At 41.3% G+C, this 24,424-nt stretch overlaps 1 protein-coding gene across 4 annotated transcripts; it reads left to right on the top strand.

Moving 5' to 3' along the window:
- Positions 1-11,350: 11,350 nt before the first annotated feature.
- Positions 11,351-19,844, top strand: LOC308080950 (N-acetyllactosaminide alpha-1,3-galactosyltransferase-like). Of its 4 annotated transcripts, none has more exons than XM_080423080.1 (6): positions 11,351-11,681; positions 13,025-13,158; positions 13,704-13,731; positions 13,936-14,022; positions 16,409-16,546; positions 17,993-19,844. In XM_080423080.1, the coding sequence occupies exons 4-6, from the start codon at positions 13,958-13,960 to the stop codon at positions 18,690-18,692; spliced, it is 903 nt and encodes a 300-aa protein (XP_080279206.1). In that variant the 5' UTR covers positions 11,351-11,681; positions 13,025-13,158; positions 13,704-13,731; positions 13,936-13,957; the 3' UTR covers positions 18,693-19,844. The 4 variants fall into 4 exon arrangements, with proteins under 4 accessions (XP_080279206.1, XP_080279203.1, XP_080279205.1 ...); XM_080423077.1 differs by having other exon boundaries at positions 13,025-13,148; positions 13,627-13,731; XM_080423079.1 differs by having other exon boundaries at positions 13,025-13,148.
- Positions 19,845-24,424: the final 4,580 nt, after the last annotated feature.

A 24,424-nucleotide genomic window follows, 5' to 3' on the forward strand; every position in this document is an offset into this window, starting at 1 on the left:
ACTATTTATGACATAAAAGTTTCTCTAATAGCTTCCAATCTCTGGTATTTTATATTGGTACAACCCTGAGGTTGTATGTTATTCATTCTATGCTTAATTGCTTATACAGTGTGTTTTAAACGTCTTTGTGGATGTCTGTATGCTGTTGTCTGGGTTAGGAGCTGATTGGAGCTAGACCATACCCGGCGGGGGATATGAGCACCGAAAGTATATGCAGTTTGGGTTATGCACAGTGCACAGATAGTATATCAGGGATGGAAAGTGACTGTTGGTACCTGCAACAGTTCGAACAGACACACACGTTCATCACCAGCCAAATCACTGCTCCAAAGCGCCCATAAGAATGCTATAGCTCATCTGCTCCTCTGGTTTGAGGCTCATCAATGGCTGTAACAACACTCATCCTTCAATGCGAATGCAAGGTGGGCCAGCTGTGTTGTTGGGACCAGCCATTGAATTGAGCTGCTGTTTCAACCTGGATTAGCCAATAGGCTCATCTCTGTTGTACCGAGGAAACTTGGCACCGGTGGGATCTAGCAGCAGGGACTGGTGTCTGTCAGGGACTCCTGGTGCAATGGCAAGTTGCAATGGCAGCTTGTCAGTGATGCTGTGTAGCAAGGGCCTGGCATTGTAATGCTATGTGTTGTTATCTTGTAAATCTGTTCTGGCTGCCAAGCAAGCAACACCATTGCGTGATGAAGTATGAATTAAGCTTAAATCTGCACTGGCTGGCCCTGAGGAATTTGGTGCCCAAGGCAGGATTTTACCCACCACATAGGCCTGTTATATCGCCACCAGGAGGCCACTTTTTGCTAAACACATTTTGGACTTTTGGACAGTAGCCTACTCCTACCGTTACACAGTATCTCTATAGTCATTAAAAAATCACACCCTGTGTGAAGTGGGCGGTGTCTTGCTAGCTAATCACAATACTGAATGGAGTCAACCAATCATGTACAAAAGATAAATACATTTATTGAAACACTCTTTATGATGGACGAAACCATAACTCGAAAAAAACAAAGTTTGGTTTTTTTCGAGTTATGGTTGCTTATATAGGACTATGCACATGTGTCATGTGACACTGGCCAATCACAGTCCTGAATAGATTGTGATTGGCCAATCACAGCGCAGGATAATTCTACTAATTTCCAAACTTCACTTTCAGGGCCGGTTTCACTGGCCAAAGTATTTAGTACATTTTTCCAAATCTCACTTATAGGGGCGGTTTCACCGCCCAAAAATCACACCCTGTGTGAAGTGGGCGGTGTCTTGCTAGCTAATCACAATACTGAATGGAGTCAACCAATCACCTACAAAAAATAAATACATTTATTGAAACACTCTTTATGATGGACGAAACCATAACTTAAAAAAAAGAAATTATGTTTTTTTTTTAAGTTATGGTTTCTTATATAGGGCTATGCACATGTGTCATGTGACACTGGCCAATCACAGTCCTGAATAGACTGTGATTGGCCAATCACGGTGCAGGGTTAGGCGGGGTACTTTTTGGCCAATCACAGCGCAGGATTTGTTGTACAAATTTGTACAAATATCCAAACCTCACTTATAGGGGCGGTTTCACCGCCCAACAAAATTCTTCTTTCAGATTTTTCATATTCCATCCTGATTGGCTAAGAATGGCTTCCAAAGTTTGCAGGAGTGCTCAGTTTTTGAACAAAATGCCTCAAATCATGAACACAGCATGCAATTTCCGCAAAAAAAATCACACACATTCCCACTATGCCAAGGAAGAAATGCACTTGAAATTCTTCAAATCAGCCTCATGGAGGTGGCGCTATAACAGGCCGATTCCTGTTTTACCTATAACTGCACCAATCTGTGTAAAACTGTGTATGCGCAGCGCACTCCTTATACCTCTATGGCGCACTCCCTAGAGGTCAAGGAAAAACCTTTGCCCTGCATTTTTCATATCTGCCTTTTATAGCACAACCTTATGTAAAACAATTGATTTTATATTGCTCCTTCCGATTTTATCCAAATGATCTCTATAGTCATGTGATCAAGAGGGATCTGTTTGATTTTTCTTATTCGATCCTGATTGGCTAAGATTAATATCTAAAGTTTGCCGTTGTGGCTTGTTTTGAAAATTTCAAAATGCCGCAAATCATGAACGCAGCATCCGATTGTGGTAAACTTTGCACGCACATTCACAGTTCGGAAATGCGCACCGAGAGCGCACTCGCCTATTCGTTTGTATTGGCCAGTGCGCTCAGTGCTGTATTTCCGAACGCACCATATGTTGAGGAACAAATGCCACCCTTTTAAAATTGGCCTGTTATAGCGCCACCAGCAGGTCTAATTCACGCCCAAAATTTTATTTTTCTATTCTTAAAAAAAAGACCAGTCGGCACTTAACACAGCAATAAATATAAAAACATAAACAAATGTGTGAGAAACATAATAAAAGCGCATAAAAGGATACAAGAGTGCAAGAAACATAATCTAGTTACTACCTTTTTGTGTAGTAACTAGAACTTGGTTTGGTTCCTCCCCTTTCTTAGTCCACTTCCTCCCGGTTGCTTCTGTGTTTATTCCTACTAACAACACCACTACATGTTTAGGGCATTGGTGCTTAACAGCAGAATCTGCCTTGAGAGATTAATGTGAGAGAGATACACCATATTTAATTTAATGTTGGCAACAGAAAAACTAGTAGAAGGCCCACAAACCGACTGGATATTTATCTGCCAGTCAAACTAAAGGTAATGCCTCAACTCCTACTATTCCAAGTGCTTAGTTGTCAGGGTTTGGAATGACTAGAAGAATGACTAGAAGGACTCTGTGTAGGGCTCTATACTCCTGCTCATTATGGGGTTAAAAAGTCTGTGATGTTGTACAGAAGGCGCTAGCGAGACCATCCCATTTCCTACTATGGCCCTTCCTGACATTTCATCAGCTGTGCAGTTTCATGAACCTGTGCAGTACAACAATACTGTATGGTTTACAAAACAGACAGGGGCCTGGTCCATGAATATCATGTTTCACTCGTTTATTTTTATGTACAACAATAACAAATTGAATTTAAATTCCCATCCTGATTTTTTTTCCCAGTTCACCCCTGCTTGCAGCGGCATCACATAGAGGTAACAGTCTTTCTTTTATGTAGCCTTGTGTGGTAAAATGTTTTTAAAACCACTTATTCCCAGCCATTCTCTGGGCAATAATCAAAGTGAAAAGAGAAAATCACAGGAAGGTTTGAGGGAGAGTGACAGGGTGTAGATAGTCATAGACTACATGGTGTCAGCACTGGAGTTGGAACGAATATGACGCAGCTAAGGAGCATTTGGTTATTTATCAGCTCTGCTGATCAATGCTGACTTTTTCAAAACATGACAGATAGGCCTACATTGAATTGCTCTACATCGTTCTGCCATTGCATTGGGTGGTGGGGGGGGGGGGCTTTTGGTGCTTGAGCACCTGCCCTTTTGCCTCGAAGTGCCCTTTTCCCAAAAGACAAAAAATAATATATATATTTTTAAAACTTTTTTTGGCCTGCCCAACATCCGTGGCCCTTATCAAGACGAACATTTGACAAATAATGATAATTTCACTATCATAATTATTATTTATAATTATAATTTAAATGAGCTGGCTGCCATCAGTCAGTTTTAGTCTCACTTTTCACCTGATGCAGTGCTGTCAAGTGCCCTCCCACCCAGGGGTCATCAAACATGTCTATGTCCGTGGCACATTTTTTATTTTGAAAAAGAATTCTAGAAATAGCCTATATATTTTCTTCATTATAATGTAGAAACATATAAAAATGCGTATGAATAACTTTGGTGACTCGTAAAGTAACATTTTGATTTGAAATTTGTATTGGAGGATAAACCCCTTGAGATGCATCATCTCGTCTTCCAAAGGGTCCTCAGATCAAAGTGCTCATTACATGATGAGCACATGCTCATTACATGAGTTGCAGGAGATTTTTTGTAGGCCTATTGCACATGGTACCTGTACACAATTGCATCAGGTGAAGACAACAAGACAGCTAAAAGAAATGATTGCTAATAGCTGTCTCAATTCTGTGAAAATAGCTAAATGTGCTTTAAAAAAAAGTAATAATTATTTCCAGAATCGCATAGGCCTAGCCCTAAATATATAATAATGGACTCCTGATGTGCCATATTGTCTACTCTATTCCACAGCGCTACACATTTTAAAACAAGCCACTTATCAAATAAATAAATAAAATATAATTTTGGGGGGAAAGTCGATCTACAAGCTCACAACACATCACAGCTTGTTGTGAGCTTGTAGATCAGTCATTTTCTTATCTTTTTAGCCTAATGACATGCCCAAAAGTGGGATGTCAGGGTTGAAGTGGTTAGCTATACTCTCGAAAACCTGGAGACTGGGAAGTTATCCACTGTATACTGGCAGGTGGCAGTCCTGAGACAGGCATTAAATGTGGCATGGTCCAAGTATATTCCATGTTTGGGATTTCAATAATAATTCAATAATACCTGTATCAGTACAGACAGTGCTTCCATCTTACATTGCAGGAGCAAATACTTGAGCACAGGAAGAGATCAAGTTCTACCAGCTAAACTAGTTTTTGGTGTGTCAACTTTAATAATCGAAGATAATTAAAGATAATTATGTAGGCCTACACAATGAGTGATTAATGAAGGGCATGACAGGATTGAAAGGAATGCAGTGTCATAATAGTTTGATGCAAAGGTGCCTAACTTTGATCAGAGGTGAGGAGGAGGTCTGATGGTGAGGCTGTGGATCAAGGGATTCCATGGATAATGACTGTAGAGTGTTACTATGGTTATTATAGGTATTATTGGACACTTTAAAACGCTTTCTCTCAACTGACATAAATCAACTTTACTTGTCCAGTTCTGCCCTCCTCTGCCTCAGTGCTCCTTCTCAACAGATGACATGCCTTCTGTTTTTGCTCTTTTCCTGCACCATTTTTCACTGTGGTCACTCACATTACCGTTGACTTTAATTGTTTCATTGTCTGACACACCTTATACACTCCATTCACCAATAAGAGACCACACCTTCTGCTTAAAGTTAAATGGATTTTATTGAAAGAAAAGTGATGGATGTGTATGGATGAGGAACCTGGGTAGGGCGAGACTCTGGGTGGGGGTATTATAGTCTCGGGAGCGGACGACCACTGGTGCTCATTCGGGTAGTGGTCGTCTTTGCTCGGAAACTGCCTTCTACCAGCTAAACCTTTGGTTTGGCAAGGTACGGTAGGTAGCTAGTGGATTCCATTAAGGTGATGGGTGTTCTCTGTTGATGAGAAAGTCCAAGGCATGCACATGTAACAATGGATTTGATTTGATTTATTAGACGTAATAATTGTTAATAAATGTTAAATGCTTCTCTCGGAAACGTCAAGGATAAAAGGCCAATGGAACACTGGAACAAGGAATCTGAGAGACAAAAAAGATATGTACGTGATGAGTGATTAATGAAGGGCATGCCAGGATTTTAATTGAATGCAGTGTCACAATAGTTTAATGCGAAGGCACCTAACGTTGATCAGAGGTGAGCTAACTTTTAGGTTGAAGGAGGTCCTAGGCTGTGGATGGAGGGTTACCATGGATTATGATTGTGGAGTGTTATTAACTTTGTTATTGACATTATTGGACACTTTGAAACACTGTCTCTCAACTAACGACAACCAGCTTTACTTGTCCAGTTTTATTACATCGCTCTCTCACTGTTCACATATGGGAATCAGCGCCCTCTGGCGATGATACAGAAGCTTCATATTCACTCCCTCGGGCCAATTCCTATTGGTCCGTTGGGCCGTCAATCGTTTCCCGGAAGTCCCTACCCCCAAGGGTATAATAGGACCCGGAAAGCGGATGTCGTTCTCTTTCGCGTCTTCTGCCTCGATGAACACAGAGCTACACAAAATCTACATTGTACAAGTTCGAGCTTCTGCGGGAATTCGACGATCTCGAAAGCGACAAGTCGGTTTCTCAGTCCACCGAGAGTCCCCGGAGCTCGTTACTCTCCCTCATTTTCCACACTGTCCTCTTCCCGGCGTGGAAGACGCAGTTTTCTTTTCGCAGACGGACGCTACAGCTAACCAGGCTAGCTCCCTCAGGTTCGCTAAACAACAGCTTGGCTTGAACTCAGCTAGCTCGTTAGCTTAGCCTAGCCTAGCCTAGCCTAGCCTAGCCTAGCCTAGCTTTAGCCTCCTCCTTTCGACACCATGTCTCGACGTGAGATGTCCACTACTGCCGATCGCGCAACCGGGGAGCCAGCGTGGATCTTCCCCCCCCGGCGTTGATGCGGCACCCGTTCCTGCTTCCAGCTCCCGGATGAGTGGGACACACAGTCCGCCATGACGCACACGCCACCGCGGACCACCACCCTCAGCCCTCGCCACCTTCCCCTTGGGCTCCCCAGCCCTGGAAGAAGCCGCGACACACACACACATATCAGCGTACAGTTCTACCTGAATGTGCATGCCTCATTGTTCCCTTGGTTATTGTGGCTCGAAATGTTTTTTCCATGACAAAAGCGTTTGTGTATTTAAAACAACAACTCGAGACCGGAGACGCCGCAACACCAGCGCTAGCTGAGATGCGACGCCTCACACAGGAGATCATTCTCCTCAACAAGTACTCCACAGAATGGGCTGGTAGAGAACTCGGTTTGTGCGTCACCCATGGAAGGGCACGGTGGCTTGACCACGTAACTTCAAAGGCCTCGACGACAAGAAGATTGCCCAGATCCAGCAGGTAGGTCCGGAGGGACAACAAGTCTCAGTCCCAGGACACCGAGGAAGAGACGAGCTCTCCCTCGATTCCCTCTCCCCCCAGACGGGGGATATGCGCCTGGACAATGTGGCCACTGGCCCGAGTCCAGGACGCCGAGGAGATCTTCACCGGAGCCGGTAGGACGCAGCAAAGGACCGCTCCCCGAGCCCTGGAAGATGTTCCGCCACACGCACACACATGTCAGGGTACAAGTTTACATGAAAGTGCATACTTCTGTGGCCCCCGCTGTTATTGCTCGACCTGTTTTTTCATGACAAATATTTTGTGTATTGAAAACAAAGAATCGCAACGAAATACAGCAAAATCTTCACCGGAGCCAGCGGAGACGGTGAAGGATCGCTCCCCTAGCCCCTGGGAGAAGTTCCGATACACACACACACACACACACACACACACACACACACACACACACACACACACACACACACACTTTCAGAGTACAAGTTTACTTGAACGTGCATGTCTCTGTGTCCGCTGTTGTTGCTGCTCAAAATATTTTTTCTTGACAAATGCTTGTGTATTAAGAAACAAAAATTGCAACAAATTTACAGCCGAAATGAAAATGAAAACGATCACCAGCCATCGTTGGACGGAGCGTAGGCATAGTGACGGGCCTAAACCGTCACATGCTACATGGGTCACCTCACAATTTTCCTTGGTCCACCCAAAAGTGTCTTAAGGTAAGATTTAGGCCCAAATTTAGGCCCTAATGTTGTTGTATTGTCGGCGGAGGCGGCCAAAATGGCTGCCTCCGCTGGAAAACACGTGCCAAAACACAAAATGGCCGTGTGCAAACACGTGGCACCATCCAAAATGGCGACACACCCGAGCCCACATGTAACACCAAGCACGGTTGCCAGGCCAATGAGTACAGCCAAGATGGTGGCTCTCAAAATGGCCGCACACTCGCTCCCTGATGTAACAACACACATGGTTGCCGGGCCAACGAGTACAGCCAACATGGCGGCTCTCGCACGCCCGACAACAATAACAACCCCTCCAATTTTTTTGTCACTTCGCATCGAGCGATGGAAAGAATGCAACGCCAACCCCTGGGTGCTTCATAAGAGAGCACGGGGGTACAGGCCGCAGTTTTCCACAAAAACACCCATGTCCAACAGAGCATTGCTGTCACACATGAGTGGACAGTAGCGACGTGTCGGTTATGATCGATTCATTCACAAGAACTAGTTCTTGACGTGAACGAACGGACACTTTTCACTCTTTGGAACCGTTACGTTCACGATTTCGTTCTTGCCCCCCCGCACACCACACACACGACAGGCGAACTGTTTCTCCTCCTGCGACTGTGCACTGTGCAGTCATGTCAGTGGGATCAGATGCACACAGTTGCATGCACATAGTAGCCCCTAAGCCCCACCGGGACCGGAAGCGCTACTGAACATGAACGAATCTTTTGAACGAATCATTTGAACGAATCGTTTGAACGAATCGTCTGAACGAAATCGTTGCCGTAAACGAAATCGTTCGTTCACTGAAATGAACTGTTTTCCCACCACTAGTCAGGTGGCGATACATACTGCTTTTCCACCAGACCACCCATGTCCAACAGAGCTCTGTTGTTACACGCGAGTGGTCAAGCGGCGGCGACGTTGCGATAGGAGGCTGCCTCCCTATTACGCAAGAACGCCGTAAGGGAAGTGTCACCGGGAGAAACCGGCTCGTTTTCTACTCGAGATACTTCCTGGTCAAGAAGAAAGGGGGGGGGGCTACGTCCTATCATGGATAGCTGCGTGCACGTCCTGTCTCAAGGTCCCTTTTCCCCGCGTGGGACTTGGTCCTGGTGCTCGACTCACTCTCTCGTCCTCCTTTTGAGCCGTTGGAGACTGTGGAACCAAAGTTCCTCACGTTCAAGACGGTGCTCCTGGTTGCGCTGACGACAGCGGAACGGGTGAGCATTATTCGTGCCCTCTCGGTGAGTCCAGAGTGCATGAGGTTCGCTGGAGGTGACAGTGGGGTTGTCTTCAAACCCAACCCGCCGTTTGTCCCCGAGACCACCTTGCGATGGTTAAGCCTACTGAGCTGGTGGCTTTTCACCCGCCTCCGTTTGCTCGGAGGAGGATCGGAGGCTGCACTGTCTCTGTCCAGTGAAAGCCCTGCGGGTGTATGTCCGGAGGACTGCGGCCCAGAACCAACCCAGCTAGTTGTTGTTTCGACGTCCTGGGCCCTCTGCAGAGGTTTGGTTCTCAGGACGCCTGCACGGCAGCAAGTTAGTCGTCTCCCTCGACTTTCGCTGCTCTCTATAGCCTGGACGTGGTGCCGTCCTCCATGGCGCACGCAGTCCTGGGCGCGGCTTCCACCTGACGGTGGGTAGATGCATGGTACAGACTTAGGGTCTGTTCATGCCCTTGTGCCTACTAGGGGTGTGTTGACGTCCTGGGCCCTCTGCAGAGGTGTGTCTTCAGGACGTCTACACGGCGGCGAGTCGGTAGTCTCTTCGACTTTCGCTATGCCTGTCCTTTAGTTCTTAGAGCAGACTATGGTCTGTCAGGGCCCTACTATATTTCCTGATCCTTGCCTCAGACCCGGTGGGTCTGATGGCGCCTGGGTGCAGAGGGCCACGCCCCCTGGGGGGCGGGGCCCTGGTACAGGTTGTGGGTATCTCGATTTTGCGGATACATTCAGGGGGTTTATGTCTCCCATATGTGAACAGTGAGAGAGCAATGTAATAAAACTATAGGTTTCTTACGTAACCCCCGTTTTATAAATTGCGAACGAACTGTTCACAATAACACCCTTCTCTTTGCTCGGCAGAAGGAAGCTGGTGTGAAAGAGAACGACAGTAAATATAGCAATAGCCAGCACTCCGAAGTCCTTCTGGTACTTTTAATTCATATGCAGCACGGACAACACAGCACACACGGATGCGTTTCGGCGTCAAGCCTTCTTCAGTGTGTATGAAAATGCAAACATTTGGGGACATTTAAATAGGGGGACCGGGGTGCAACACAGAAATTGGTCCGTCTAAAAACAGGCTAGTTCATAGGCCTCATCACAGTTGTTTATACATCACATTAATCCCTATACCCCTCTTTGATTAGGGGACTCTGGTCCATTACATTATTACATTATTACAAATTAGTAAAATACCAGTAGATAATTTTTAAAAAACAGTTCATATAAGTGCACTCCCTTGGCTTTCTGTCATAAACAGGAATGCAGTGATAAATGCAAAATACAAATTACACGACAAAAACGTGAAAGAGAACGACATCCGCTTTCCGGTACTATTATACCCTTTGGGGTAGTTACTTCCGGGAAGCGATTGACGGCGCACCGGACCAATAGGAATTGGCCCGAGGGAGTGAATGTGAAGCTTCTGTATCATCGCCAGAGGGCGCTGATTCCCATATGTGAACAGTTCGTTCGCAATTTATAAAACCGGGGTTACGTAAGTAACCTATAGTTCTGCCCTCCTTTGCCTTGGTAGCAAATAGCTACTTCTGAACCAGGGGTCATCAACATGTCCGTACATGGACACACGTGTTCGTGGCACTCTTTTTTTCCTTTTTGTTTTTAAAGAAGAATATATATAGATATTTTTCATTATAATGTAAAAACATATTCTAAAAGTATGTTTTTTAAAAACAGGCCATAGGGGTCATGTCCCATGACTATCATGCTGGAGCCATTTAGTTAGCAAATATTTGAGAGACTCAGATGGTTATGTGCTTTCACTTCAAATATGAGAGGGCCACTGTAATTGAAATTCTCAGGCAGATTTTTCTTTACAGTCCACCCTTGCAGCTTATAGGCTATTATTTTAAGTGAATAATCATAAAGTATTGTCGCATCATCACTGCCCTTTTGGTTAGAAAATGTTGACACTCCAAAAAGTAGAGAAACCATATGCATGGATGTGAAGAGCAAATGTAACAAGTGACTTAAAATAAAAATAGCCTATAAATTACATTCAATTCACATGGCACTTTTAATCAGGCTATTCTTTAGAAATCAGTATTGGGCCTTAATCTTCAATGCAACCCACATAAATTAATAATAGGACTGACTTCACTGAAATGTATTAATTACAGTACTGTATGTCCGTGGTACAGTATATGAACTTCCCATCGGCTTAGTTGCTTTCCCAGGAAGCAATTAGTCATAGAACTTGAAGTCAGAACTGCAATAGTAGTATAGGCTATAGCCAGAGGTGTAAAGTAACTAAGTACAGTTACTCAAGTACTGTACTTAGGTATTTTTACTTTACTTGAGTATTTCCAATTTTCAGTACTTTTACTTCTACTCTACTTCTACTAAACGAGTTACTAGTCACTTTGTAGATTTGTATTATTATTACAAAACATACATAACCACTACACATTGTGAGCTTGTAGATCTGCTATTTTCAAAAGATTTGTATACATTTGAAAACTTGTGAAATGGGACATTCTGCATAATGAGTACTTTCTACTTTTGGTACTTTAAGTACATTTTGATAGCAATACTTTTGTACTTTTCTTTTACTCTAGTAAATCTTGATTACCAGACTTTTACTTGTAACAGAGTATTTCTACTTTGCAGTATTGATACTTTAAAAAAAATGAGAATACTTTTTCCACCACTGTGCATATGGCAGATGTGTAACAGCAGAGAGAGCATGCGTGCTACCACTCACCTTGTTGTATAGGTAATAGGTATAGCCTGCCCTAAGGGAGTCTGCGCACCACACCCCGATGGATTTGCAACCTAAGAACACTACAGCCGCACCTCATTTATAGCCCACATTGTGGACGGACAGGTATCTCTGTAGTTGTCGTTGCTCATAACTTTAAAGAAACGTGTTAACTCTTCTGTATCTAAAAAGCCTACATAATAAGGTGACATTGACATGGATTACTTTTACCATTTTTTGTTTTAATCAACAATCCGCAGGTGAGTCATAATGAACTCCGCCAATGCCGTCATCTTAAATGTAGAGTAATAAATAATGTTGTTATAACTTAGTTACAGTGAATGTCCACGTGGTTGTCTGTAGTCTTATCTTTCATCTCCCACTCAATCCCGTTACATAGGCTAGACAGCCAGTGATGGAAGAAGTAGCCTACTCACACGTTTAACTTATAAGTAAAAGTATCAATACTGCAATGTATATAGACTCTGTTACGAGTAAGTCCCGTATTCAAAATGTACTTCAGTAGAAAAAGTACAAAAGTATTGGCATCAACATGTAGCCTACTTAAAGTACCAAAAGTAAAAGTGCTCATTATGCAGAATGTCCCATTTCAAGTTTTCAAAAGAGGCATTGTGAGCTTATTTTCAAATGGCCGAAATGTATAGCCCATGGCTGAAGTGGTTAATGCATGTTTTGTAATAATAATTAAAGTCTACAAATTAACTAGTAGCTAAAGTTTTCAAATAAATGTAGTTGAGTAAAAGTAGGCTACAATATTTGGATCCAAGATGTAGTGGAGTAGAGTAAAGGTTTTGGAAGTTGGAATTACTCAAGTATGTACAAATACCTCAAAATTACTGTAGACAGCAATGCAGCATACATTTCCGCATAAACATATTGTTACATATGTTTGTCACAGATGTGACAAAGACTATGGCACTATAGTGACAATTAAGAACTACAGGTAGGCTACAGGACAGCCTTTCTGCTGCGGCTAAATAAGGATTTTCTTTTCTTTTCGGCAAGCAACTCCATTGTCCTATAATTGATAAGATTATAGACAGGGCTTTGAAACTGTAGAGCAGTGGTTCACAACCTTTTCAGGCCGTGACCACCCTAAATAATTATATTTGAACTGGGGACCCCCCACTCTGACAAGCACTTGGAATGTAAGAGTTGAGGCATTACATTATTTTTCCCATTTTCGGTTCCATAGATATTTATTGTGAAAATAGCAGATCTACAAGCTTACAACGCCTCGCTTTCTGAGGCGTTGTGAGCTTGTAGATCTGCTATTTTGTCTGACCAGTTTTTATAGTATAGTTTGTTGATTACTTTTGATGCAGAAATGGTCTTTTTTATTTTCTTTCTTTTTGAGGTATTAAAAAGGTCTTAAACGTCCTTAAATTGTCACTTCACTGTCATCTGGGGACCCCCCAAATTCATGTGGGGACCCCCCTGGCCCTGGGGGTCCCGACCCACAGGTTGAGAACCACTGCTGTAGAGAGTAGCCTAGTCAGGATCGTGGTGTGGTGGAACACAGCCATCATAGCTCTGATAAATCAATCAAACCCTCATTGTTTGTGGATTTGTATCCTGGCAGGCTTATTTCTGTGGGTGTAAAGTGCAAGCATCTTGCTCAGCTTGTTCTTAAGGTGTTATGAACACTCCAATACATTCAAGAGGCCTCCGGCATTGTATTTCAGAGATCCTTCTGTCATGATGAGGTAAGCTACTGTATGTCTCTCACCTTTAGAAGCAATTAATTTCTTATATTTCTATAATTTATATAGTGTGTTACGGCTGGGAGATAATCAAATGTATTTTATTTTTTTTACCAAACACCTCAATATTGATATTGACGATAATATCGTATTGTGACGATAATAGCCTCTACACACACATATATATATACATATATTATATATACATATATATATATACATACATATATATATATATATATATATATATATATATATATATATATATATATATATATATATATATATATATATATATATATATATATATATATACACACACACACACACGCACGCACGCACGCACGCACGCACGCACGCATGTACATACATACATACATACATACATACATGCATTTATACGTACATACATACATACATAATTATATATGATGACGGGTTGATGTTCCTTTTTTAATTGACTGTTTGGTCTGTCTTACAGATGTACCATTTACAAGCTGTTGAAATGTGTTACGAGCTGTTGTCTCTGTTTCACCATATTTGTGCTCCTCTGCATAGCTTATCTGTCACGAATATCATCTGTCAGGTGAATACCAGTCCAATTTACTTTCATTCCTCTACAGTTATGCCTCTGCTGTAGTTTGTCACTCACTCCAAAACCAATATTTGGTAGTTCCTTATATCTGTATCATCTGTCCTTGTTTTTCATACTGTACCTACAGTGGTGCTGCTATATGACACCTGAATTTCACCATGGGGATCAATATTAAAGGTTTATCTTTTCTCTCAGCTATATTGTAGGGTTAATTCCTATGGATAAATGTCAACTGACCCCTGGACATATGACCCCTGGACAAGATGACAGCCTTGATCTTTGGTAAGATGTTTGGTAAGATGTTTAGAATCAAGATTCAAAAGGATTTTATACATACCTAAGTAAGTAGCCTTGGGAACCAACCAAGCCATGTGGCACATAGGTCAGGAGCCCATCTCCTGTTTCTATAGCATGAGGCGGATTACAAACATGACACAAGTACACCCCCTGGACATGACACTAGTAAGTCGCAGGGACTTACCCCAAATCCACCCCCTGTCCACCCACTCATACAGGTACAAGCAGTGAAATGCTGGTGTGGCATGTTTCGCAAGATACAAGATAATAATGATAATACAGTTTCTGTACAAATATGATCATAATAGCCTATTATAGCGTCTTGTTATGTTCGATTTCAGCTTTTAACCACTTTTAGGTGAACCTTTTCACTAATGATTTCTCAAAATTGTTAGCATTATTTATTCGTATTTTTCAAAATTAGCTGATCTACATGCTCACAGATGTGTAGCTTTAGATCAGATTTTTTCGGCACACCACTGTAGGTGGAAACTTTTCCAAAATGTTCCAATGTCATTGTAGGCAAACATCTGCCAAAATATCAGACTGGTTGTACCAGTTTTGCAACCAGTTTGACTAATCATTAGATTCTGATGTGGGGAAAAAAGGGGCTCACCTAATGTTACTGTAATGCCTTGTGCTTATCATATTTCATTACACACACTCCACACCCCTGTTTAGCCAGTCACACTCAATGGAAAACTATGCCAGGTTATCGAGCCTCTGCATTGTTTAATGTCAATAGTGGTAACTCTGAGCTGAATGAAAAACGTTTGTCATTACATTTTTATTTGGGTACAAAGGCTTGCCAGCCACCTCTTTTTCTTCTCTGGCCAATTTATGAATAGTAAGTAAGTTTGTAAGTAAATTGTATTTGTAGAGCACCTTTCACAGACACAAAGTCACAAAGTGCTTCACAAGTTTAAAAGCAGATGTCAATGATAAAATCAAAAGACTGAATAAAACAATATCGGCAATAAACCAATCATCCAATGAGATAAAAATGTAAAACACTGGACATCACAGTAGCCAGAGGACATGTCACAGCACAAAGAGCTGTAATCCCAACAGCTACTGTATATAAAAGCCTGTTTGAACGGGAGAGTCTTTAACAGTCATGAACAGGTCCTGGCATAGAAAGGAAATTAATAGTTTAGGATGGTAACCGGAAGAGTGCGGGCACCTGAGAAGTCTGGGCACCTCAATGTTAAATTGTATTTTTTCCCCAAAATATAGAATAAATGTATGCTTCGGAAAATGGTCTGAAATAAGGTAAAGTATACATGATTTGAAAATGCTTGAACATTTGACATTTAAGGCCTAATATTTCAACAATTGCTACAAATTGCTACAAAACCTGTGGATTACCATGCCATTATGGCATAAACATGAAGTTGAACGGTAAATTCTGGCCTGATAATGCTGTACCGTGCATGTTTACTTAATCACAATAGATTGTAATGTTGACATTGCAGAGTAATACGAGCAGCAGAAAGGAAAACATCAAACACAATTTGGTCAAAGGAGTGAACTAACTTCAAGGCTTTCAATACTCTCATTCTATCTGTCTTGTAGCTACTTGCCTACTTAAGCCCTATAACTATATCCCAAAATAGGGATGCCAGGTTAAAAGTAGTTAACAAGGCGCAAAAATATACACTATATAACATTATTAAAAACAAATAATGGTAAATAACTTATAGGTCTGTAAATAGGTCTGACCAGTCCTGTTATACTCTGTAATGGAAAAGATGCTAAGCTGTGTAGAGTTTTTGTGTGCGCAATCACATTTCCTAAATTCACCTTTAGTGACTTTGACTGCACAATAAAATCCCAAGTGTTAAATGAACCAAGAGACTGTAGAGAGTTGACCACTTAATCCATATACTTTGTTAACCGGGGTCCCCCAGGGATCTGTTATTGGCACCCTTATTTTGTCTCTCTATACCAAATCTCTTCAATCTACAAGGTCACAGCTTAAGTATCTGATCATTTAGCTGAATCCTGTTCACCTAGTTTTGCCAAATGTTTGCAAGTGGTTAAATTGACACTCAGGATTTAGCAGATCAGGGGGTAATATCAGACTAGTATCTTCATTATTAGGAGAACTACCTGTTAATTAAAAACTATTGAGTCCCCCAAGACCATAGAATGGTACACTACAACCCCCTTTTTGCAATCCAAGTCTCATCTTCAGTTTCACATGCGATCTTCTCCGATGCACCTGTTCATTTTGTAGGTGTGCAAAAGGCTTGCCTTTTATTTTTAAAGAACAATAAATAAATATGTATTCATTCATTCATTCATTTTCTACAGTTGTTCCATATCTATCTTTTGCTTTGAAACTTACAACAGTTGTCTCCCACATCAGGTCCAGAGACGATGTTCAGACATGCACATACTGGAGAGCGGCTGTCATCTGGGAGGGAATGTTCAACCCGTATTATTATGACATGATGCACACTAAGAATAATTCCGCTGTGGCACTCACTGTCTTTGCTGTGGGCAGGTTTGTTGTTACACACATGAACACTTACAGTAAGCGTCCCTATTCTGGGGCGGACATTTAACAAAAATAGCAGATCTACAAGTCCCCAATGCCTCACAACAATGTGCGCGAGCTTGTAGATCGGCTTTTTTTGGTGAAAATATTTGGTGTAGAAGTAAAAAAGGAGGGGGCCTAGTATAGACTCCTGGGGGGAACTCCGGTCAACGAAGCATATAGGGTTAAACACTTGGACAGAGGACACATGCCATATGAAAGCACAAATTAGATTGATATTTACAACTGCAAGGCCACAATTTACCATAACTATTCAAATGAAGAAAACATTGCAGTGATGACCAATGTTATTGTTCATAATACTTAAGGTGCCAACAGCATATGAAGGCAGTCAGATATTCCAGATATTTGTGAGAATGGCAATTGTATGAGGCAGTTATAAAAAGGAGCAGCATGTACATACAGTATAGTAAATCATATGTAGGTGATAATGTATATTTTGTACCGCTGTAGGCCTACATTATAAAAAAGCTGCATTTAACTTCTCATACTGTACCTAAGGTAACAGTGTAGCAGCAAATGCAGATGTGTAAATAAGGTGTGGCAGTAGAAACATTAACATAGAACATACAGTAGGTGCAGATGTGTACATAAAATGCAGTAGTAGAATTTTAAAGAATATGAATAATATGTATTTATAGAAAATGGATAAATATTTGCCAAAGTATCAACCCATGTAAGATCTAATGCCTCTATATATGAGAAAATAAATGTACTCTCACCATGAACACAAGCAAGAGAAATCTACTGTTAAAAAGAAAAATCATACTGCAGCGCCCCCTAATGGCATGATACTGATACTATGGGCTTTCTGAGAGAGTAACGTTTAATTAACTGGTGCTCTGATTGTGTCTATCGCTGAATTATAATTTTCTGAATATTATGTCATTAGTATTTATTGTTTTAGGTTTAGAGTGGTGTTATTTTATCTGTTTTGCTTAACTGCAAAGCACTTTGTAATTCTGTTTGAAACAGTAGCCTACCATATAAATAATGTTAATAATTAAAAGCTCAATCAAGGTCAAAATTGAGAGTGGGTGGGTGGATTTTCATGAAACTTTATGTGAATGATCAGTAGGCTTCCCACAAGGAGATGATTTACTTTTGGGTCAAAAAGGTCAAATGTTATGATCACAATCAAGGTCAAAGTCAAAACTGAGAAAGGATGCATGAACTTTCAAGAAACTTTGTGCAAATGATCAATAGGCTGTCCCAAAGAGATGATTGGAGTTTGGGTCGAAAAGTTCAACGGTCAAAGTAATTGAGAGACATAACAAGAGATATTGGTGCGGGCAGGGTTTGCACCCCTAGGTGCATTTGTTCAATGATTTATTTCTATGGCACTTTGTAATTTGTTACACTTATAACGATTTGCCTCCATTTCTTTCCAAGGTATCTGGATGCCTACCTTGGGTCCTTCCTTAACTCCTCAGAACGTCATTTCATGATCGGCTTACCTGTAACATATTATGTATTTACGGATACACCTGAGAAGGTACCAGACATCAAGCTTTCTCCGGAGCGAAACCTGAGGATTATCAAGGTGGCCAAGCATTCTCGGTGGCAAGACATCTCCATGATGCGCATGAAGACAATATCAGATATCATTGAGTCGGACATTCGTCACCATTGTACCCACGTCTTCTGCTTTGATGTGGACCAGGTGTTTGCAGGAAGATTTGGTTCAGAGGCGTTGGGGGATTCTGTGGCTTTGCTCCATGCTTACTACTACCGCCTTCCAAAGAGCCTGTACACCTATGACTATAACCCCAAGTCCAGGGCCTACATGGGAATTGGAGATGGAGATTTCTATTACCATGCTGCTGTGTTTGGGGGCTCGTGGCAGAACGTGAAGTCCATTGCTGATGCCTGCTACCAGGGCATCGTGGAAGACAAAAATAACAATGTGGAAGCTCGGTGGCACGATGAGAGTCATCTCAACAAGTACCTGTGGTTGCACAAACCCAGCAAGGTGCTCTCTCCTGAGTACTGCTGGGCACCTGACATTGGATACCGGGCAGACATACGTATCATTCGCCTTCTCTGGGCAGAGAAACATTATGACGAACTCAGAAATCAAACAGAATCATAATGTGACGACTAGCAGGACCACATTGTACAGGGTAGGAACACAGTAGCCTACACTGCATGATTTTGTCCTGATAGATGTGGATTGAAACGTTACTGTAGGTTGAAAGCTTTAACATATGCATTGTTTGTTTGTGATCTCAGGTAGCTTTGTTAGTGCTGTCATGAGGGGTTTACTAGTGCATGCCTGTAGGCTGCATGCGTGACAGAGAGGTGTTTTTATAATACAATAATAATACAATGTCTCGAAGGCCTTTTTTATTCTCAGGTAAATCTATGCAAATAGCAATGGGCTAAGATTGCTATATGTATGTCTTCAAAAGGAAATGCTGAAAACAAATGTGTTCCTCCCTGCATAACAATTTTGTCTTATGGGCCATTTCAAATATGAAACGATTAGTTATTGGTTCCTAATATGTGTGTGTGTGTGTGTGTGTGTGTGTGTGTGTGTGTGTGTGTGTGTGTGTGTGTGTGTGTGTGTGTGTGTGTGTGTGTGTGTGTGTGTGTGTGTGTGTGTGTGTGTGTGTGTGTGTGTGTGTGTGTGTGTGTGTGTGTGTGTGCGTGCGTGCGTGCGTGTATATTACACATCCAATTAAGAATTGGGACAAAACCTTTATTTTGATTTATTTTTTTAATATATTCTTCAATTATGCCGGGAAAATATATTTTAAAAGGTCAAAGTGTTGACTATTAAACCATGTAATGAGCCAACCTCCCACAGTTTATTTTTAGATGTCAACTCCATAAAATGGCATATCTGTCGGAGTTGACGTCTGACGGAGTCTGACGGAGTTGACAAAATGTATTTTTTCATTCCACAGCACAGTCGTTTTTTAAAACCAGGAGGTGAGACAGGGGACCTTTGCTAAACCTGTTTATACCTGATTAAATCATGTTAGGTAGAAATCTGACGGAATTGACATTGATCTTGGACAGAACTTTAAAGGGCAAAAACCTTTACAAAAAGACACATACAAAAAAAAGTTGATATACACATTGTACATTCTTACACCTATGTTATCAACACACATGGTTCGTTTTTTTATGCTTTTAACAAAAAAAATGAGAAAATGTTGTGAATCCTTGTTTGAGACAAGGGGGTTTTCTGTGCAAGTTTAGATGTAAAAAATAAAAACTGACCAAAACATTGTATAAATCTTATGTAATTCATATATATATATATATCCTTTAAGAATATATTTTCACCAAACTTTTTACACATAGGTGTCCTTTGTTCTACTATAGTCGGCCCATGGTCTTTTCTGACGCACCTGTTGATCTATAGGTGTGGGAGAGTGACAGGAAAGCTAGGGTAAAGACAAGTAAATGACATGCAAAACAGGCTTATCCAAGCCAGGAATTGAACCATGAAGGTTGCAATCACATGGTCAGTGTTGTAAGACACTGATTGGATGATTCTTAGAGTATAGGATGGATACGTACAATGCAACAAGAAGAACACCATTTGCAGAGAATGAAATACTGCAAAGATCATGTCGAAAGGAAAAGTAGAATTCCTGCACACTCTAATCTAGAGTAATCTACCTGTAGACTAGTGAAATGTAAGTGAAAGTATCAAACCCGCAAATGACTGTTGAAAAATATTTTCAAACAAGTGTTCATGTTGTACTGTACTGTTCTGCTTAAGTTCATTTCTTTAATGTCTTAATGTTTTAAAAGGCCTGTTCACTTGCCCACAAATGAGCATTGTTTTCAATATTTGAAATTAATTACTGAGATGTTTACCATTTGACACACATCAAATTAAAACTTGTAGTAGAATTTGACATGGAAATGCATTTCCTGTTAGAACACAAAGAAAAAAATATTGTTTTGATGGTAGCCTTCAGTGATTGCTGGGTTTCAGTGCAGGTTTCACTGTTGGATCTTAAATACTTGCTATTTTATCTCTGAAATCTATGAAAATATTTTTAAACTAAGGCCTCTGATTTAATGTAGCCTATCTTGTATTTGTGAATTTGTTTGATGTGTAACTATTTCTACTGCATTATGTATATAGGTGGTGAGAACTGACACTTCAAGCCATTCCCATGCAGCTGCCAACCTTATGGTTCATTAATTTTTCCTTCTTTCTTTTTTTAGCATGCACCTTATGTACATTTGATGTTGTTGTCCTGTTATCTGACTTTTTAGCAGCTGCTGCAAGCGCTGCTCTACAAAGAGACAGACACATCATTATCCACGACACCTATTCGACACCTATTCATCATTGGCTGTCCTGGCTGTCCTTCACTCCTTTAAGCCAATGGGGACACTTCCCCGTTTAAGCCAATGGGGAGACGGCCCGTCCTCCGCATCAGAAGGTCAGGACGTCATCCTCACCACCCTGCTACAGAGGGTAGCACATCGTGGGAGTTGAGCTTCCCTCCCTCCAGAAATTATACGAGAACAGTGTGTAGTAAAAGCCCAGTGTATCATCAAGGACACTCACCACCACTCCAGCCAAAAACTGTTCATACCTCTACAGCAACGGCCAGGCAAACTCTACCGCTGCATCAAGAGCCATACCACCAGATTTCTGAACCATTTCCATCCGGTTCCCTGTTGAACTGTTGAACAAGGCCTAAACACTGGATAACTTTATTTTATGTTGAATTTCTGTGCCTACTGTACTGTATGTGGTGTCACGTTTTGTTCCTCCAAGCTTTTAAGGTCAAATACTAAGTTTGTTGTGTCTTCACTTTTCTTCTGTGGCAAAACGGATTATCCAGCCTCTTGCAAGTGGCCTTAAAGCCCTCCTGAACAGTGGCCACAAGGGCGCAGAGCCCATATTGAAATCAAAAATATTTTGTAACCGTATTGGCTATAAAGGATAATGAGCAACTCATCACAAACCCAGAGTGAATGAGGGAACACGAGACAAGGACAGCTCAGTGAACAGTAGCTTTATTGCCAAGTTCCATACAAAGGCTCTCTCGGCCCACAGCCGAATGTAAACTGAAAATAATAAACTCAGTCACCAAGTGACAACAACACTGTCTCAGCATAAACAGAGTCAACTGTCAATACAAACAGAGCCCTGGTGCCAGCTTTTCTCACTGGCCCAAAGCATGGACCCAGCCTCAATGCAACAGGGAGAAGAGCAATAGGATTATAGCTCACCTACTGTAAGTACAGACCCCACTGTCTACGGCTAATGACCTTAACCCAGTGGTTCTCAAACATTTTCATGCCAAAGACCCCCAAATTGATATTTATTTGGCCATGGACCCCCATCTGAAAAGATGTTGTGCAAGGGACCCACTCAAGAGAATATTTGTGTCAAATATTTCAAAATATTCCAATTGTGTTTTATTTAATTTTGTATACGTCACATACTCACATTGTGACACGTTGATATTTTTGAATAGCCAAAGTATAATCTTTTTTGCAGGAGACCCCCTGGAAACCCCTCAAGGACCCCTGATAGTCAGACTTTGAGAACCCCTGTTTTTACTTTTACCTGACCTGCTGCAGGTCCTCTTGTGAGTCGGCAGAGTTAGCCCTGCCTCTCCCATTCCCTGGTTCCCAAACCTTTCCATGGACCAGCAAATACAGTAATGTAGCAGTATAGCCTTTGTCTGTGGCTCCCCTATTGTGAAATGTATAAAAAACTAAACAAAAAAAAACATTTGAAAGCTCTGCTGAACTTTTCGAAAACATTTGTTGTGACATTTGATTGTTTTTTGGTTTCCTTGTTGTAGATTTTACTTTACAGTTATTTTGAAGAAATTAACGTTCTTGTGTTTCTTGTTGTCCTTTGTAAACGTTACCTGTCTTGTCTATGAAATGTAAATGTTGTGCACCTGTATACTGTTGGCTCCAGCCAATCATGCTTTAATTCTTCATCATGTTCATGTGTCTTATCCTTGTGTATAACACTGTGTTCAGTGTTCCCCTGCCAGTTCATAAAACCAAGTTAGAGTGAGTAGCTACCTGTTTGGCTCTAAGTTTAAGCCTTTTGTTTACTTGATCTTGTACCTGTTTCCCTGTTTTGTCCTTTGATTTTTTACAGTTTTTTTTTTGGGGGGGGGTTCTGATTTGACAGGAACAGTATAGAGACAGGAAACACGGAGAGAGTAGGCGAGTGAAATGCAGCAAATGGTCTACTGGGGACTTTTGAGCTTACGCCCATGTGGTATGCGCACTAACTGGTCGCGCAAGGGGGATCGTCCCTAGTTAAATAAAACCCTTTGTTTTTATAGCTGCTCTTGGCTTGGGGTCCTATTCCTTGAGACACACATACGGGTATTTGGGAGCGTGGCCGAGTCCGCCATTGCCTCATAGGTGCAAACAACACAGCTATCACCGTTTGGATTGAGAGATGGATAGTACAGTGATAGGTTTTTCTGTCCTAGCGCAAAACTGTGGTTAAAGGATAGCTCTGGTCCATAGCCTATGAGGAGTTCTCCTTAAGGCTATGGGACTTTCAAGCCTTTGCGCCAACACAACACAGGCTGCATAGCCTCTCGTCTGAAGTAAAAAATAAAAAATACACTTTCGCTACTCACCAAAACAAAGATGGTTTTATGGAGTTGAAAGCGAACTCTACTACAGTAAGTGGGAACACTCTGAGCCCCCCACTTACGTCTATAATACACTTTTTGGCCAAAATGTTTAATATTTCACCGGAAAGAAAACATTATTTAGTTACTCCGCTGGGCCCTCTACAGATCCAGTCAATGGATTTTTTCTATTGACAAGAAACATTGTAGAGAGACATAAAACACTGAGAGAGTATGCAAATAATGGTCCGGCTCCCTGGGCATTGAACCAGGGGCTTGCTGTCAGGCATTAGATATACTATTAATTATGAAGGGATAACAAAAGAAAAGAAAAGAAAAACACAAATCACACATAATCTGAACTAGAGAGGTATATTCTGGCCTAGCCTGTTTTCTATCCTGTGCTATAAACTGGACTAACCCGACACCTTGTGGTCTAAGGAAGCAGACAGCAACATGGCTTGGTATGTTCTATTCATTCTGTTTTGTACTTTGAAGAAACAAGTCAGTGAAATCAATCTCCACTCTCTTTCAACATACATTAAATGTTATATTATAGTGTTATTACGCCAGACATGTTATAATTGAATCAGCTGAGAAACAGCTTGTGAAAACCTTTTATATTTTGCATTCTACTATATTAGAAACACAGTATTTTTATTTATTTATTTATTAATAACAGGGCTATTTTATAATGCAAGGATTAGCTTGTTAAACTTTCATTTTGTGGGTGGCAGACAGACGAGTGGGATGAGGGGCTCATGATGGATGGCGTCTCACATCCATTCATTCGTTGTCATCTGTCATCTGCTCCCCTCTTCCCTTTATTCCACTTCCTCCATCCATCCGTCCATCCATCCATCCATGAATATTGAACAAATGAAAAGTATTAACAAAGAGCTTGTGACTAAATATGGATCTAATGGATGCAAATACATTGGATCCATTGGAACACAGGTTATTTTTTTAACATTTCCTGAAAAGTAACATACAAGGTTTCCACCCAACAGTGACATTCTAAATATAAAGTGTGTTTATAACTTATATAAACGATATTATGAATGAATACATTTGTATGTACCGTTTACCGTATGTATGTGTGTGTGTGTGTGTGTGTGTGTGTGTGTGTGTGTGTGTGTGTGTGTGTGTGTGTGTGTGTGTGTGTGTGTGTGTGTGTGTGTGTGTGTGTGTGTGTGTGTGTATATATATATATATATATATATATATATAT

This window comes from Gymnoscopelus braueri (genome assembly GCF_963280865.1).
Source record: "Gymnoscopelus braueri genome assembly, chromosome: 3".
NCBI classification, from domain to species: Eukaryota; Metazoa; Chordata; class Actinopteri; order Myctophiformes; family Myctophidae; genus Gymnoscopelus; species Gymnoscopelus braueri.

Coding starts and splice junctions, on each gene's coding strand:
- LOC308080950 (XM_080423077.1), top strand. Junction 14,023..16,408: donor GATGACAGCCTTGATCTTTG/GTAAGATGTTTG, acceptor CTCCCACATCAG/GTCCAGAGACGATGTTCAGA. Junction 16,547..17,992: donor ACTGTCTTTGCTGTGGGCAG/GTTTGTTGTTAC, acceptor TTTCTTTCCAAG/GTATCTGGATGCCTACCTTG.